We start from the raw sequence: 18,832 nt of genomic DNA on the forward strand, positions 1-18,832 counted from the left end.
TGGTAAAGAGCCTCCATCGGAGGCTCTTTACTGAGACCGGTGCAGCGGTGTCAGACTGCCACACCGCACCACCGAACGCCGCAATGTGCACCCCCACGGGCGCGCGGCGGCTGTTATCCTGAAGGATGTCACATGACGCCCAGTCAAGATAACCGAACCACCTCCTGGCCGTCATTCTGCTATAGGCCGGGCGGGAAGTGGTTAAGTTGTTAAAGGATCTTTTTTTTTTTCATTTTTTAAATGACACTTTTTTTTTTTATTGCATTATAGTGTAAATATGAGATCTGAGGACTTTTTGACCCCAGATCTCATATTTAAGAGGTCCCATCATGCTTTTTTCTATTACAAAGGCCCTTAAGTGGTTAATGAAAAGCTTTGATATTTTTGCAAAAAAAAGTACATGAATGCTATTTTGGTGCATAGGGGAGCTGGGATTTAGAAAAAAAAAAGTGTCCAAAGGTGAACTTACCCTTTAAACATTTATATCCACTGAGAGCATCCTGCGGTTACTGAAGAGTTATGTGCTTTCTGGTTTAACTTTCTATTCTTTGCTCTGAGATGTCTTTCTGTTTACCAAGGGAAGCTCTGAGTTTCGTTTCTCCCATTGCTCCTCCTGCTAGCACGATAGTCACCATAACAATAATATACTACCAAGCTATGAAAACATTGCTGGTATAAACAGCTTTTTGGAGCACAGGGTGGGCACACTGCTTCCTCAGTGTGAACATTGGCGTACCACAATGAGGTAATTACAATAATATTTGTTCAGATTCTTTTGTATGAATTGCTGTCTTTCTGTTGTATGTATGGTATGTATTGCTCTTCTTCAGCTATTTATTTTATTCAGCTTTCTTTAATAGGTTTGTGGTGTGAATAACCCACTCTTGTCTTATTTCACTGCAATCCCAGCAGATAGTTTTTTTTATCTCTCTGGGTTTCCTTTTCTTGCCCCCTTCCTCTATGGAGTTTGTCCCTTACATGGACATGATACAAGTGAGGAGCACAGAACAAAGTTGCGGGCATCACATCTCTGCATTTCCCTAGAGATGTAACATGCTAGTCTTTCCTTCAGACCATCTGTATGAATCTCTTAAAGGGTAACTCCACTTTTGTGGGAAAAAATATTGCAAAGAAAAAAAACAATAATATAGAACATACTATTGTGACACAAGCCATATTGTAATTTAATGTTATTAAAAATTACCTTTCCTTTTCCAACTGCAGCAATGTCATTTTTGTTTTTGTAAAACGCAATGCAATATGGCAATCTGGAGGCATTCTGTACACAGTTGGTGTACAGAATGCCCCCAGAAATGTAATTTCCTGCTTGTATGATTGGCTCATTAATTTTCCTATAAATCTGCACTAAAATACAAGTCAGATTTTAGGCATCCTCTGCAACAAAAATGTCCATTGTGCTGAGATGTCCCTAAAGGCTAGTCATTTCCAAAGGAATGCAGACCCTGCCACTTCTAAAGGAATGCAAACCCTACCACCTTTAAAGGGATGCAAACCCTGCCACCGCTAAAGAAATGCAAACCCTGCCCCCTCTAAATGAATGCAAACTCTGCCACTCTCCTCATTAGAGCACAGAAAGTACATCAGCTGTAAATAAGTAAAACATCACTGACATTGAGAATCAGCTTCCAAAAGACGTGGAAGAAAAACAACTTTTTCTTCACAGCAGAAACAGGTAGGATTTGCTACAAAGTCTGTTGAAATCCCTACAATGTACAGTACATTGATCACCCAGAGGGGATTGTTTTTTTTTCTCAACAAAAATGGAGTTACTCTTTAAATGTCAGTTTTAGGTTAATTGATGCTTTTAAAGAACACTTTATGAGACACTTCAGCATTTTAAAGAATGCCTGCTAAAATGTAGGTAACTTTAATCTCGGAATTGTCTGCTATTCTGTATGAATGACAGGTACATTCTTCTCAATGCATTGTTTGGAAATGCTTATAAATATGCCTCCTGTTTATGAAAATTGGTTGGAAAAATACTGTCTGGGCCATGCCATAGACATAAGGTAGATGTTAGCGTAGTATACATGAATTGAGACCCCCTCTGTCCTTTCTTGCCCACCCCACCTTGCTGCTTCATAGTCTAATGCTGAGCTTCAAGTAGGAACATGCTGTCAAGTCATCTGCAGAGTTGAGTACAGAAAAGTGGAGGAGTGCAGGCACAGTGTGCAGTGATGGTTCTCCATGCATTCCCAGCACTTAGTCATGTAATCTAATCTCACATGATCAAGGACACAGGGTGGGTTGGGTAGGGTCATTGCACTCTGCACCTACATTCTGAAGCTTCTCTGTGCAGGATGATTTGATAATACCTACCTGCTCTGTGCTCTGCAGTAACATTATGTGATTTTGTAGAGCAGAAACGAGGGACTGGCAACCAACCCCAGGGCTGTATTTACCTTAATGGAACCTGAGGGACAGTTTTTAGGGCTTTAGGGTTAGAGAAACCCATAGCTCCCAACTGTCCCTGATTTCGAGGGACTGTCCCTCATTCGGAGCAAAGTCCCTCTGTCCCTCTTTCCTCCTCATTTGTCCGTCATTTTGGTCTGATCTATATGGTTGTATATAAAATATACTACTTATCTATCAAAAAGTGCTTCCCAGTCCTAAACATTTCATCCAATTTCTAAATTTCTGCATTTGTAAATTCCAAAAGCCAAGGAATAGTAGGTTTGAAAAAAGCACTTGTACCAGGCACTTGAAAGCAAAATCTACTCCAACATTCACAGATGTAATTCCTTTAGTACAAACCCACCACACATATGAATCCTTAATGTCATATATGAGAAACCCGTATGCCGTGTACACACGAGCGGACGTTCGACGGACTAAACTCCGAAGGACTTTTTGACGGACTTTCAACGGAGTTCCGACGGAGTTCCGATGCAACGGACTTGCCTACACACGATCACACCAAAGTCCGACTGATTCGAACGTGATGACGTACGACTGGACTAGAATAGGGAAGCTCATAGCCTGTAGCCAATAGCTGCCCTTGCGTCATTGTTCATCCATCGGACTAGCATACAGATGAACTGATTTTTCGACTCGAGTTCGTCGGAAAGATTCGAAACATGTTCTATTTCTAAACTCCATCTGATTTTTCGACAGAAAAGGTCCGATGAAGCCCACACACGATCGAATTGTCGATTCGTTCCGTCGGACCTTTGCTGTCGAAAAGTCCGGTCGTGTGCACACGGCATTACACTCTAAACTCTCTAATTTGTAGCTTCCTTGGAAACGTTGGTACTTTAAACGTATAGTATGAACATTTAGAACCAACCCTGGTCTAATCCGTATCTCAATCATAGATTAATGAAAATTTGTCAACTTTGGGCTCTCCTTACTTTCTCTTCTACTTCCCCCCTTTTCCTCCCTCCCTCCTTTCTTCCACTATACTCATTTACATACTACAGTATTAATGCTGCTTATAAGCATCTTGTTTCGTATTTGTATTACTACCATAAGTTTGTCCATAAACCGGTCAGTCTTTTGTTTGGTGACCTGCATAGTTGAAACATAGCTATAAAATTATAATGCAGACTCCATATTGTGCTTTCTAGCAGTAGTTTTTACTAAAATAAATACATGGAAAAAGGGGCAGAGCTTGTACAAAAGGCATTATCATTTATTTGTATTTACAGTAGAAGGATGTCTAAATCAATACGAGATAAAAAAAGAACTGCCTAAATCACCAAGAACCACCAATCCATACTTACCAACTGTCCCGAATTTCCCGGGACATTCCCCGGATTTAGACTCTTTTCCCGATTTTATTAATTCCCGGGAAATGTCCAGAGAAATCCACTTTTTCATGATTTTTCACCGCTGCTGCCGCTGGAGGTCCGCGGCCAGCGGAGACAATGTCTCCACCGGCCGCCATTTTTTAGAAGACCAGAAGTGGAGTGAAGCTGGGTGGCTACAATAGAAACCGAGCTGCTGCGGTGCCACCCACCCCTGCGCTCCGCCCACCCCCGCTCCGCCCACCCTTCGCCCCGCTCCACCCATCCCCGCTCCGCCCCACTCCTCCCCGCTGCCAGTCTGTTATGGAAAGGGGCAGGGGTGGGCGGTGGTTCTATTGTAACCACGCAGCCGGGGGAGACATTATTTTGTTCCCCCTTGGCCTTCTGTAATGGCGGCGGATTCACCGCTGGGGACTCCTGATGTGAGGGGGGGCTCCGCTGGGGACTCCTGGTGTGAGGGGGGCTCCGTTGGGGACTCCTGGTGTGAGGGGGGCTCCGTTGGGGACTCCTGATGTGAGGGGGGCTCCGCTGGGGACTCCTAGTGTGAGGGGGGCTCCGCTGGGGACTCCTGATGTCAGAAGGGGGTGACTCCTGATGTGAGGGGGTTCCACTGGGGACTCCTGGTGTGAGGAGGGCTCCACTGGGTACTCCTGATATGAGGGGGGGCTCCGCTGGGGACTCCTGGTGTGAGGAGGGGCTCCGCTGGGGACTCCTGGTGTGAGGAGGGGCTCCGCTGGGGACTCCTGATGTGAGGGGAGGCTCTGCTGGGGACTCCTGATGTGAGGGGGGCTCCTCTGGGGACTCCTGATGTGAGGGGGGCTCCTCTGGGGACTCCTGATGTGAGGGGGGCTCTGCTGGGGACTCCTGATGTGAGGGGGGCTCCGCTGGGGACTCCTGATGTGAGGGGGCTCTGCTGGGGACTCCCGATGTGAGGGGGGCTCCGCTGGGGACACCTGATGTGAGGGGGGGCTCCGCTGGGGACACCTGATGTAAAGGGGGGCACCACTGGGGACACCTGATGTGAGGGGGGCTCCGCTGGGGACTCCTGATGTGAGGGGGGGCACCGCTGGTGACACCTGATGTAAGGGGGGGCTCCGCTGGGGATATCTGATGTAAGGGGAGCTCCGCTCAGAACACCTGATGTAACAGGGGGCTCCACTGGGGACACCTGATGTAAGGGGAGGTTCCGCTGGGGACATCTGATGTAAAGGGGGCTCCGCTGGGGACTCCTGATGTGAGGGGGGCTCCGCTGGGGACTCCTGATGTGAGGGGGCTCTGCTGGGGACTCCTGATGTAAGGGGGGGGCTCCGCTGGGGACACCTGATGTAAGGGGGGCTCCGCTGGGGACACCTGATGTAAGGGGGGCTCCGCTGGGGACACCTGATATAAGGGGGAGCTCCGCTGGGGACACCTGATGTAAGGGGGAACTCCACTGGGGACACCTGATGTAAGGGGGGGCTCCGCTGGGGACTCCTGATGTGAGGGGGGCTCCGCTGGGGACTCCTGATGTGAGGGGGGCTCTGCTGGGGACTCCTGATGTAAGGGGGGGGGCTCCGCTGGGGACACCTGATGTAAGGGGGGCTCCGCTGGGGACACCTGATGTAAGGGGGGCTCCGCTGGGGACACCTGATATAAGGGGGAGCTCCGCTGGGGACACCTGATGTAAGGGGGAACTCCACTGGGGACACCTGATGTAAGGGGGGGCTCCGCTGGGGACTCCTGATGTGAGGGGGGCTCCGCTGGGGACTCCTGATGTGAGGGGGGCTCTGCTGGGGACTCCTGATGTAAGGGGGGGGGCTCCGCTGGGGACACCTGATGTAAGGGGGGCTCCGCTGGGGACACCTGATGTAAGGGGGGCTCCGCTGGGGACACCTGATATAAGGGGGAGCTCCGCTGGGGACACCTGATGTAAGGGGGGGCTCCGCTGGGGACATTTGATGTAAGGGGGGCACAGCTGGAGACATCTGATGTAAAGGGGGCTCCACTGGGGACACCTGATGTAAGGTGGGCTCCGCTCAGAACACCTGATGTAAGGGGGGCTCTGCTGGGGACACCTGATGTAAGGGGAGGTTCTGCTGGGGACTCCTGATGTGAGGGGGGGCTCCGCTGGGGACTCCTGATGTGAGGGGGGGCTCCGCTGGGGACTCCTGATGTGAGGGGGGCTCCGCTGGGGACTCCTGATGTGAGGGGGGCTCCTCTGGGGACTCCTGATGTGAGGGGGAGCCCTGCTGGGGACACCTGATGTGAAGGGGGCTCCGCTTGGGACACCTGATGTAAAGGGGGACACCGCTGGGGACACCTGATGTGAGGGGGGTTGGGGGGTTCTAAGTAATTTTCTAACTTGTAAACAACACGTCTCAAAAAGAAGTTTGGTACTTAACCACTTCAATACCAGGCACTTATACACCTTCCTGCCCAAGCCAATTTTCAGCTTTCAGCGCTGTCCCAATTTGAATGAAAATTGCGCGGTCATGCTACACTGTACCCAAACAAATTTTTTATCATTTTGTTCCCACAAATAGAGCTCTGCGATTTTTATTTTTTGCGCAACAAATAAAAAAAGACTGAAAATCTTGAAAAAAAAAAGTTTTTCTTTGTTTCTCTTAAATTTTTTTGTAAATAAGTATGTTTTCTTCTTCAGTGATGGGCACTGATATGGCTGCACTGACAGGCACTGATAAGGCGGCACCGATTGGCACCAATGAGGTGGCACCAATGAGGTGGCACTGATGAGGTGGCACTGATGGGCACTGATGATGGGCTCTGACAGGCGGCACTAATGGGCACTCATAGGCGGCACTGATGGGCACTGATAGGTGGCACTGGTATGCGGCACTGATGGGCACTCATAGGTGGCACTGATGGGCACTCATAGGTGGCACTGATGGGTACTGATAGGTGGGCACTGATGGGCACTGATAGGTGGCACTGAGGGACACTGATGGGTGGCACTGGTTACACTGGTGGGTGGCATTGCTGGGCATCACTTATTTTTTTATTTCTGTAATGGTGCCAGTCAGTGTCCATTTGTGGGCACTGATTGGCATGTATTGGGCATTTTTTTTATATGTGGATGGCCATGGGGTACATACCTGGCCATACACATGCTGGGGGCTTCCCTGGTGGTCCTGGTGGCTTCCCTGGTGGTCCAGTGTGGGCATCCGAGGGGGGGCTGTGCTGATAAACAAGCAGCACTGACCCCCCTGTCAGGAGAGCCGCCGATCGGCTCTTCTCTACTCGCATCTGTCAGACGTGAGTGAGGAAAATCCGATCAACGGCTTTTTCTGTTTATATCATGATCAGCCGTGATTGGACACGGCTGATCACGTGGTAAAGAGCCTTCGTCGGAGGTTCTTTACTGAGACAGGTGCAGCAGTGTCAGACTGCCACACCGCACCACCGAACGCCGCAATGCGCGCCCCCATGGGGCGGCGGCTGTTATCCTGAAGGATGTCATATGACGCCCAGTCAAGATAACTGAACCACCTCCTGGCCGTCATTCTGCTATAGGCTGGGCAGGAAGTGGTTAAGTTGTTAAAGGGTCATTTTTTTTTTTCATTTTTTTAAATGACACTTTTTTTTTTATTGCATTTTAGTGTAAATATGAGATCTGAGGTCTTTTTGACCCCAGATCTCATATTTAAGAGGTCCTGTCATGCTTTTTTTCTATTACAAGGGATGTTTACATTCCTTATAATAGGAATAAAAATGACACTTTTTTTTTTTTTAAAGAACATTGTAAAAATAAAAAAATAAAAAGGTAAAATAAATAAGAAAAAAAAAAATTGTTTTTTTAAACACACCCTGTCCTGCCGAGCTTGCGTGCAGAAGCGAACGCATACGTGAGTAGCGCACGCATATGAAAATGGTGTTCAAACCACACATGTGAGGCATCACCGCGATCGGTAGAGTGAGAGCAATAATTCTAGCCCTAGACCTCCTCTGTAACTCAAAACATGCAACCTGTAGAATTTTTTAAACGTCACCTATGGAGATTTTTAAGGGTAAAAGTTTGTCGCCATTCCACAAGCGGGTGCAATTTTAAGGCGTGACATGTTGGGTATCAATTTACTCAGAGTAACATTATCTTTCACAATATATAAAAAAATTGGGCTAACTTTATTGTCTTATTTTTTAATACAAAAAAGTGTATTTTTTCCAAAAAAAAGTGCGCTTGTAAGACCGCTGCGCAAATATGGTGTGACAGAAAGTATTGCAATGACCGTCATTTTATTCTCTAGGGTGTTAGAAAAAAAATTTCTAATGTTTGGGGGTTCTACATAATTTTCTAGCAAAAAAAAATGTTTTTAACGTGTAAACAACAAAAAGGCTCGCCCTTAAGTGGTTAATGAAAAGCTTTGATATTTTTGCAAAAAAAAAGTACATGAATGCTATTTTGGTGCATAGGGGAGCTGGGATTTAGAAAAAAAAGTGTCCAAAGGTGAACTTACCCTTTAAACATTTATATCCACGGAGAGCATCCTGCGGTTACTGAAGAGTTATGTGCTTTCTGGTTTCACTTTCTATTCTTTGCTCTGAGATGTCTTTCTGTTTACCAAGGGAAGCTCTGAGTTTCGTTTCTCCCATTGCTCCTCCTGCTAGCACGATAGTCACCATAACAATAATATACTACCAAGCTATGAAAACATTGCTGGTATAAACAGCTTTTTGGAGCACAGGGTGGGCACACTGCTTCCTCAGTGTGAACATTGGAGTACCACAATGAGGTAATTACAATAATATTTGTTCAGATTCTTTTGTATGAATTGCTGTCTTTCTGTTGTATGTATGGTATGTATTGCTCTTCTTCAGCTATTTAGTTTATTCAGCTTTCTTTAATAGGTTTGTGGTGTGAATAACCCACTCTTGTCTTATTTCTTCAGACCATCTGTATGAATCTCTTAAAGGGTAACTCCACTTTTGTGGGAAAAAATATTGCAAAGGAAAAAAAACAATAATATAGAACATACTATTGTGACACAAGCCATATTGTAATTTAATGTTATTAAAAATTACCTTTCTTTTTCCAACTGCAACAATGTCATTTTTGTTTTTGTAAAACGCAATGCAATATGGCAATCTGGAGGCATTCTGTACACAGTTGGTGTACAGAATGCCCCCAGAAATGTAATTTCCTGCTTGTATGATTGGCTCATTAATTTTCCTATAAATCTGCACTAAAATACAAGTCAGATTTTAGACATCCTCTGCAACAAAAATGTCCATTGTGCTGAGATGTCCCTAAAGGCTAGTCATTTCCAAAGGAATGCAGACCCTGCCACTTCTAAAGGAATGCAAACCCTGCCACCTTTAAAGGGATGCAAACCCTGCCACCGCTAAAGAAATGCAAACCCTGCCCCCTCTAAATGAATGCAAACTCTGCCACTCTCCTCATTAGAGCACAGAAAGTACATCAGCTGTAAATAAGTAAAACATCACTGACATTGAGAATCAGCTTCCAAAAGACATGGAAGAAAAACAACTTTTTCTTCACAGCAGAAACAGGTAGGATTTGCTACAAAGTCTGTTGAAATCCCTACAATGTACAGTACATTGATCACCCAGAGGGGATTGTTTTTTTTTCTCAACAAAAATGGAGTTACTCTTTAAATGTCAGTTTTAGGTTAATTGATGCTTTTAAAGAACACTTTATGAGACACTTCAGCATTTTAAAGAATGCCTGCTAAAATGTAGGTAACTTTAATCTCGGAATTGTCTGCTATTCTGTATGAATGACAGGTACATTCTTCTCAATGCATTGTTTGGAAATGGTTATAAATATGCCTCCTGTTTATGAAAATTGGTTGGAAAAATACTGTCTGGGCCATGCCATAGCCATAAGGTAGATGTTAGCGTAGTATACATGAATTGAGACCCCCTCTGTCCTTTCTTGCCCACCCCACCTTGCTGCTTCATAGTCTAATGCTGAGCTTCAAGTAGGAACATGCTGTCAAGTCATCTGCAGAGTTGAGTACAGAAAAGTGGAGGAGTGCAGGCACAGTGTGCAGTGATGGTTCTCCATGCATTCCCAGCACTTAGTCATGTAATCTAATCTCACATGATCAAGGACACAGGGTGGGTTGGGTAGGGTCATTGCACTCTGCACCTACATTCTGAAGCTTCTCTGTGCAGGATGATTTGATAATACCTACCTGCTCTGTGCTCTGCAGTAACATTATGTGATTTTGTAGAGCAGAAACGAGGGACTGGCAACCAACCCCAGGGCTGTATTTACCTTAATGGAACTTGAGGGCCAGTTTTTAGGGCTTTAGGGTTAGAGAAACCCATAGCTCCCAACTGTCCCTGATTTCGAGGGACTGTCCCTCATTCGGAGCAAAGTCCCTCTGTCCCTCTTTCCTCCTCATTTGTCCGTCATTTTGGTCTGATCTATATGGTTGTATATAAAATATACTACTTATCTATCAAAAAGTGCTTCCCAGTCCTAAACCTTTCATCCAATTTCTAAATTTCTGCATTTGTAAATTCCAAAAGCCAAGGAATAGTAGGGTTGAAAAAAGCACTTGTACCAGGCACTTGAAAGCAAACTCTACTCCAACATTCACAGATGTAATTCCTTTAGTACAAACCCACCACACATATGAATCCTTAATGTCATATATGAGAAACCCGTATGCCGTGTACACACGAGCGGACGTTCGACGGACTAAACTCCGAAGGACTTTTTGACGGACTTTCAACGGAGTTCCGACGGAGTTCCGATGCAACGGACTTGCCTACACACGATCACACCAAAGTCCGACTGATTCGAACGTGATGACGTACGACTGGACTAGAATAGGGAAGCTCATAGCCTGTAGCCAATAGCTGCCCTTGCGTCATTGTTCATCCATCGGACTAGCATACAGACGAACGGATTTTTCGACTCGAGTTCGTCGGAAAGATTCGAAACATGTTCTATTTCTAAAGTCCATCTGATTTTTCGACAGAAAAGGTCCGATGAAGCCCACACACGATCGAATTGTCGATTCGTTCCGTCGGACCTTTGCTGTCGAAAAGTCCGGTCGTGTGCACACGGCATTACACTCTAAACTCTCTAATTTGTAGCTTCCTTGGAAACGTTGGTACTTTAAACGTATAGTATGAACATTTAGAACCAACCCTGGTCTAATCCGTATCTGAATCATAGATTAATGAAAATTTGTCAACTTTGGGCTCTCCTTACTTTCTCTTCTACTTCCCCCCTTTTCCTCCCTCCCTCCTTTCTTCCACTATACTCATTTACATACTACAGTATTAATGCTGCTTATAAGCATCTTGTTTCGTATTTGTATTACTACCATAAGTTTGTCCATAAACCGGTCAGTCTTTTGTTTGGTGACCTGCATAGTTGAAACATAGCTATAAAATTATAATGCAGACTCCATATTGTGCTTTCTAGCAGTAGTTTTTACTAAAATAAATACATGGAAAAAGGGGCAGAGCTTGTACAAAAGGCATTATCATTTATTTGTATTTACAGTAGAAGGATGTCTAAATCAATACGAGATAAAAAAAGAACTGCCTAAATCACCAAGAACCACCAATCCATACTTACCAACTGTCCCGAATTTCCCGGGACATTCCCCGGATTTAGACTCTTTTCCCGATTTTATTAATTCCCGGGAAATGTCCAGAGAAATCCACTTTTTCATGATTTTTCACCGCTGCTGCCGCTGGAGGTCCGCGGCCAGCGGAGACAATGTCTCCACCGGCCGCCATTTTTTAGAAGACCAGAAGTGGAGTGAAGCTGGGTGGCTACAATAGAAACCGAGCTGCTGCGGTGCCACCCACCCCCGCGCTCCGCCCACCCCCGCTCCGCCCACCCTTCGCCCCGCTTCACCCATCCCCGCTCCGCCCCACTCCTCCCCGCTGCCAGTCTGTTATGGAAAGGGGCAGGGGTGGGCGGTGGTTCTATTGTAACCACGCAGCCGGGGGAGACATTATTTTGTTCCCCCTTGGCCTTCTGTAATGGCGGCGGATTCACCGCTGGGGACTTCTGATGTGAGGGGGGGCTCCGCTGGGGACTCCTGGTGTGAGGGGGGCTCCGCTGGGGACTCCTGGTGTGAGGGGGGCTCCGTTGGGGACTCCTGATGTGAGGGGGGCTCCGCTGGGGACTCCTAGTGTGAGGGGGGCTCCGCTGGGGACTCCTGATGTCAGAAGGGGGCGACTCCTGATGTGAGGGGGTTCCACTGGGGACTCCTGGTGTGAGGAGGGCTCCGCTGGGTACTCCTGATATGAGGGGGGGCTCCGCTGGGGACTCCTGGTGTGAGGAGGGGCTCCGCTGGGGACTCCTGGTGTGAGGAGGGGCTCCGCTGGGGACTCCTGATGTGAGGGGAGGCTCTGCTGGGGACTCCTGATGTGAGGGGGGCTCCTCTGGGGACTCCTGATGTGAGGGGGGCTCCGCTGGGGACTCCTGATGTGAGGGGGGCTCCGCTGGGGACTCCTGATGTGAGGGGGGCTCCGCTGGGGACTCCTGATGTGAGGGGGGCTCTGCTGGGGACTCCCGATGTGAGGGGGCTCCGCTGGGGACACCTGATGTGAGGGGGGGCTCCGCTGGGGACACCTGATGTAAAGGGGGGCACCACTGGGGACACCTGATGTGAGGGGGGGCTCCGCTGGGGACTCCTGATGTGAGGGGGGGCACCGCTGGTGACACCTGATGTAAGGGGGGGCTCCGCTGGGGACACCTGATGTAAGGGGGGCTCTGCTGGGGATATCTGATGTAAGGGGGGGCTCCGCTGGGGACACCTGATGTAAGGGGGGCTCCGCTGGGGACACCTGATGTAAGGGGGAACTCCACTGGGGACACCTGATGTAAGGGGGGCTCCACTGGGGACACCTGATGTAAGGGGGGCTCCGCTCAGAACACCTGATGTAACGGGGGGCTCCACTGGGGGCACCTGATGTAAGGGGAGGTTCCTCTGGGGACATCTGATGTAAAGGGGGCTCCGCTGGGGACTCCTGATGTGAGGGAGGCTCCGCTGGGGACTCCTGATGTGAGGGGGGCTCTGCTGGGGACTCCTGATGTAAGGGGGGGGCTCCGCTGGGGACACCTGATGTAAGGGGGGCTCCGCTGGGGACACCTGATGTAAGGGGGGCTCCGTTGGGGACACCTGATATAAGGGGGAGCTCCGCTGGGGACACCTGATGTAAGGGGGGGCTCCGCTGGGGACATTTGATGTAAGGGGGGCACAGCTGGAGACATCTGATGTAAAGGGGGCTCCACTGGGGACACCTGATGTAAGGTGGGCTCCGCTCAGAACACCTGATGTAAGGGGGGCTCTGCTGGGGACACCTGATGTAAGGGGAGGTTCCGCTGGGGACTCCTGATGTGAGGGGGGGCTCCGCTGGGGACTCCTGATGTGAGGGGGGGCTCCGCTGGGGACTCCTGATGTGAGGGGGGCTCCGCTGGGGACTCCTGATGTGAGGGGGGCTCCGCTGGGGACTCCTGATGTGAGGGGGGCTCCTCTGGGGACTCCTGATGTGAGGGGGAGCCCTTCTGGGGACACCTGATGTGAAGGGGGCTCCGCTTGGGACACCTGATGTAAAGGGGGACACCGCTGGGGACACCTGATGTGAGGGGGGTTGGGGGTTCTAAGTAATTTTCTAACTTGTAAACAACACGTCTCAAAAAGAAGTTCGGTACTTAACCACTTCAATACCAGGCACTTATACACCTTCCTGCCCAAGCCAATTTTCAGCTTTCAGCGCTGTCCCAATTTGAATGAAAATTGCGCGGTCATGCTACACTGTACCCAAACAAATTTTTTATCATTTTGTTCCCACAAGTAGAGCTCTGCGATTTTTATTTTTTGCGCAACAAATAAAAAAAGACTGAAAATCTTGAAAAAAAAAAGTTTTTCTTTGTTTCTCTTAAATTTTTTTGTAAATAAGTATGTTTTCTTCTTCAGTGATGGGCACTGATATGGCTGCACTGACAGGCACTGATAAGGCGGCACCGATTGGCACCGATGAGGTGGCACCAATGAGGTGGCACTGATGAGGTGGCACTGATGGGCACTGATGATGGGCTCTGACAGGCGGCACTAATGGGCACTCATAGGCGGCACTGATGGGCACTGATAGGTGGCACTGGTATGCGGCACTGATGGGCACTCATAGGTGGCACTGATGGGCACTCATAGGTGGCACTGATGGGTACTGATAGGTGGGCACTGATGGGCACTGATAGGTGGCACTGAGGGACACTGATGGGTGGCACTGGTTACACTGGTGGGTGGCATTGCTGGGCATCACTTATTTTTTTATTTCTGTAATGGTGCCAGTCAGTGTCCATTTGTGGGCACTGATTGGCATGTATTGGGCATTTTTTTTATATGTGGATGGCCATGGGGTACATACCTGGCCATACACATGCTGGGGGCTTCCCTGGTGGCTTCCCTGGTGGTCCAGTGTGGGCATCCGAGGGGGGGCTGTGCTGATAAACAAGCAGCACTGACCCCCCTGTCAGGAGAGCCGCCGATCGGCTCTTCTCTACTCGCATCTGTCAGACGTGAGTGAGGAAAATCCGATCAACGGCTTTTCCTGTTTATATCATGATCAGCCGTGATTGGACACGGCTGATCACGTGGTAAAGAGCCTTCGTCGGAGGTTCTTTACTGAGACAGGTGCAGCGGTGTCAGACTGCCACACCGCACCACCAAACGCCGCAATGCGCGCCCCCATGGGGCGGCGGCTGTTATCCTGAAGGATGTCACATGACGCCCAGTCAAGATAACTGAACCACCTCCTGGACATCATTCTGCTATAGGCCGGGCAGGAAGTGGTTAAGTTGTTAAAGGGTCATTTTTTTTTTCATTTTTTTAAATGACACTTTTTTTTTTATTGCATTTTAGTGTAAATATGAGATCTGAGGTCTTTTTGACCCCAGATCTCATATTTAAGAGGTCCTGTCATGCTTTTTTTCTATTACAAGGGATGTTTACATTCCTTATAATAGGAATAAAAATGACACTTTTTTTTTTTTTTAAAGAACATTGTAAAAATAAAAAAATAAAAAGGTAAAATAAATAAGAAAAAAAAAATTGTTTTTTTAAACACACCCTGTCCTGCCGAGCTTGCGTGCAGAAGCGAACGCATACGTGAGTAGCGCACGCATATGAAAATGGTGTTCAAACCACACATGTGAGGCATCACCGCGATCGGTAGAGTGAGAGCAATAATTCTAGCCCTAGACCTCCTCTGTAACTCAAAACATGCAACCTGTAGAATTTTTTAAACGTCACCTATGGAGATTTTTAAGGGTAAAAGTTTGTCGCCATTCCACAAGCGGGTGCAATTTTAAGGCGTGACATGTTGGGTATCAATTTACTCAGAGTAACATTATCTTTCACAATATATAAAAAAATTGGGCTAACTTTATTGTCTTATTTTTTAATACAAAAAAGTGTATTTTTTCCAAAAAAAGTGCGATTGTAAGACCGCTGCGCAAATATGGTGTGACAGAAAGTATTGCAATGACCGTCATTTTATTCTCTAGGGTGTTAGAAAAAAAATTTCTAATGTTTGGGGGTTCTACATAATTTTCTAGCAAAAAAAAATGTTTTTAACGTGTAAACAACAAATCTCAAAAAAAGGCTCGCCCTTAAGTGGTTAATGAAAAGCTTTGATATTTTTGCAAAAAAAAAGTACATGAATGCTATTTTGGTGCATAGGGGAGCTGGGATTTAGAAAAAAAAGTGTCCAAAGGTGAACTTACCCTTTAAACATTTATATCCACTGAGAGCATCCTGCGGTTACTGTGCTTTCTGGTTTAACTTTCTATTCTTTGCTCTGAGATGTCTTTCTGTTTACCAAGGGAAGCTCTGAGTTTCGTTTCTCCCATTGCTCCTCCTGCTAGCACGATAGTCACCATAACAATATACCACCAAGCTATGAAAACATTGCTGGTATAAACAGCTTTTTGGAGCACAGGGTGGGCACACTGCTTCCTCAGTGTGAACATTGGCGTACCACAATGAGGTAATTACAATAATATTTGTTCAGATTCTTTTGCATGAATTGCTGTCTTTCTGTTGTATGTATGGTATGTATTGCTCTTCTTCAGCTATTTAGTTTATTCAGCTTTCTTTAATAGGTTTGTGGTGTGAATAACCCACTCTTGTCTTATTTCGCTGCAATTCCAACAGATAGTTTTTTTTAATCTCTCTGGGTTTCCTTTTCTTGCCCCCTTCCTCTATGGAGTTTGTCCCTTACATGGACATGATACAAGTGAGGAGCACAGAACACAGTTGCGGGCATCACATCTCTGCATTTCCCTAGCCACTTCAGCCCCGGAAGGTTTTACCCCCTTCCTGACCAGAGCACGTTTTACAATTTGGCACTGCGTCGCTTTAACTGCTAATTGCGCGGTCATGCAATGCTGTACCCAAACGAAATTTGCGTCCTTTTCTTCCCACAAATAGAGCTTTCTTTTGATGGTATTTGATCACCTCTGCCGTTTTTATTTTTTGCGCTATAAACGGAAAAAGACCGAAAATTTTGAAAAAAAATGATATTTTCTAATTTTGTTATAAAAAAAATCCAATAAACTCAATTTTAGTCATACATTTAGGCCAAAATGTATTCGGCCACATGTCTTTGGTAAAAAAAAAGTCAATAAGTGTATATTTATTGGTTTGCGCAAAAGTTATAGCGTCTACAAACTAGGGTACATTTTCTGGAATTTGCACAGCTTTTAGTTTATGACTGCCTATGTCATTTCTTGAGGTGCTAAAATGGCAGGGCAGTACAAAACCCCCACAAATGACCCCATTTTGGAAAGTAGACACCCCAAGGAAATTGCTGAGAGGCATGTTGAGCCCGTTGAATATTTATTTTTTTAAATGATATATTGCTCACACAAGCCATGGGCATATGTGGAATTGCACCCCAAAATACATTCAGCTGCTTCTCCTGAGTACGGGGATACCACATGTGTGGGACTTTTTGGGAGCCTAGCCGCGTACGGGGCCCCAAAAACCAAGCACCGCCTTCAGGATTTCTAAGGGCATAAATTTTTGATTTCACTCCTCGCTGCCTATCACAGTTTTGAAGGCCATAAAATGCCATGATGGCACAAACACCCCCCAAATGACCCCATTTTGGAAAGTAGACACCCCAAGCTATTTGCTAAGAGGCATGGTGAGTATTTTGCAGCTCTCATTTGTTTTTGAAAATGAAGAAAGACCATAAAAATTTTTTTTTTTTTTCTTTTTTCAATTTTCAAAACTTTGTGACAAAAAGTGAGGTCTGCAAAATACTCACTATACCTCTCAGCAAATAGCTTGGGGTGTCTACTTTCCAAAATGGGGTCATTTGGGGGGGTTTTGTGCCACCTGGGCATTCCATAGCCTCCGAAACTGTGATAGGCAGTGAAGAGTGAACTCAAAAATTTACGCCCTTAGAAAGCCTGAAGGCGGTGCTTGGTTTTCGGGGTCCCGTGCGCGGCTAGGCTCCCAAAAAGTCCCACACATGTGGTATCCCCATACTCAGGAGAAGCAACAGAATTTATTTTGGGGTGTAATTTCACATATTCCCATGGCATGTTTGAGCAATATATCATTTAGTGACAACTTTGTGCAAAAAAAAAAAAAATTGTCTCTTTCCTGCAACTTGTGTCACAATATAAAATATTCCATGGACTCGACATGCCTCTCAGCAAATAGCTTGGGGTGTCTACTTTCCAAAATGGGGTCATTTGGGGGGGTTTTGAACTGTCTTGGCATTTTATGCACAACATTTAGAAGCTTATGTCACACATCACCCACTCTTCTAACCACTTGAAGACAAAGCCCTTTCTGACACTTTTTAAAATCATGAAAAAATTATTTTTTTTTGCAAGAAAATTACTTTGAACCCCCAAACATTATATATTTTTTTAAAGCAAATGCCCTACAGATTAAAATGGTGGGTGTTTCATTTTTTTTTTTCACACAGTATTTGCGCAGCGATTTTTCAAACGCATTTTTTGTGGAAAAAACACACTTTTTTAAATTTTAATGCACTAAAACACACTATATTGCCCAAATGTTTGATGAAATAAAAAAGATGATCTTAGGCCGAGTACATGGATACCAAACATGACATGCTTTAAAATTGCGCACAAACGTGCAGTGGCAACAAAATTATTACATTTTTAAAAGCCTTTACAGGTTACCACTTTAGATTTACAGAGGAGGTCTACTGCTAAAATTACTACACTCGATCTGACGTTCGCGGTGACACCTCACAAGCATGGTGCAATTGCTGTTTACATTTGACGCCAGACCGACGCTTGCGTTCGCCTTAGCGCGAGAGCAGGGGGGACAGGGGTGCTTTTTTTTTTTTTTTCTTTATTATTTTTTTGCTTTTTTATCTTATTTTTAAACTGTTCCTTTCATTTTCTTTTTTTTTAATCATTTTTATTGTTATCTCAGGGAATGTAAATATCCCCTATGATAGCAATAGGTAGTGACAGGTACTCTTTTTTGAAAAAATTGGGGTCTATTAGACCCTAGATCTCTCCTCTGCCCTCAAAGCATCTGACCACACCAAGATCGGTGTGAAAAAATGCTTCCCCAATTTCCCAATGACGCTGTTTACATCCGGCGAAATCTAAGTCATAAAATGCTCGTAGCTTCCGGTTTCTTAGGCCATAGAGATGTTTGGAGCCACTCTGGTCTCTGATCAGCTCTATGGTCAGCTGGCTGAATCACCGGCTGCATTCTCAGGTTCCCTGTTGAGACAGGAGAGCCAGAGAAAAACACGGAAGACGGTGGGGGGGGGGGCATTCCCTCCCACTGCTTGTAAAAGCAGTCTAGAGGCTAATTAGCCACTAGGATTGCTTTTACATGAAAGCCGACCGCTGGCTGAAAAGAATGATACCAAGATGATACCTAAACCTGCAGGCATCATTCTGGTATAACCACTCAAAGTCGTGAATGGCGTACCTGAAGACAAAAAAATGGTTAACAATAAAGCACAATGAACAGTAAAGTATAAAAAATTGCATACCTGAAAAGCAAACATGATAAAACATAATAACAATAAAACATTGCAGAATAGAATACAGTAAAAAAGAGCAG

The 18,832-nt window shown here is 46.2% G+C and overlaps 1 protein-coding gene across 3 annotated transcripts in view; it reads left to right on the top strand.

The window, feature by feature from the left end:
- The first annotated feature begins 424 nt into the window (after nt 1-424).
- LOC141106029 (interferon-induced protein with tetratricopeptide repeats 5-like) overlaps nt 425-18,832 on the top strand; it is a 71,071-nt gene continuing 52,663 nt past the window's right edge. Inside the window, exon 1 of one of the 3 annotated variants that reach the window (XM_073596371.1) lies at nt 425-8,494. In XM_073596371.1, the coding sequence (XP_073452472.1) occupies nt 8,490-8,494 (5 nt within the window). In that variant the 5' untranslated portion in view covers nt 425-8,489. Of the gene's footprint in view, nt 8,495-15,402; nt 15,750-18,832 lie in introns of those variants that run through there. The other 2 variants (XM_073596370.1, XM_073596369.1) reach the window with 2 other exon arrangements.

This window comes from Aquarana catesbeiana, linkage group LG08, assembly GCF_042186555.1.
Source record: "Aquarana catesbeiana isolate 2022-GZ linkage group LG08, ASM4218655v1, whole genome shotgun sequence".
Taxonomy (NCBI): Eukaryota; Metazoa; Chordata; class Amphibia; order Anura; family Ranidae; genus Aquarana; species Aquarana catesbeiana.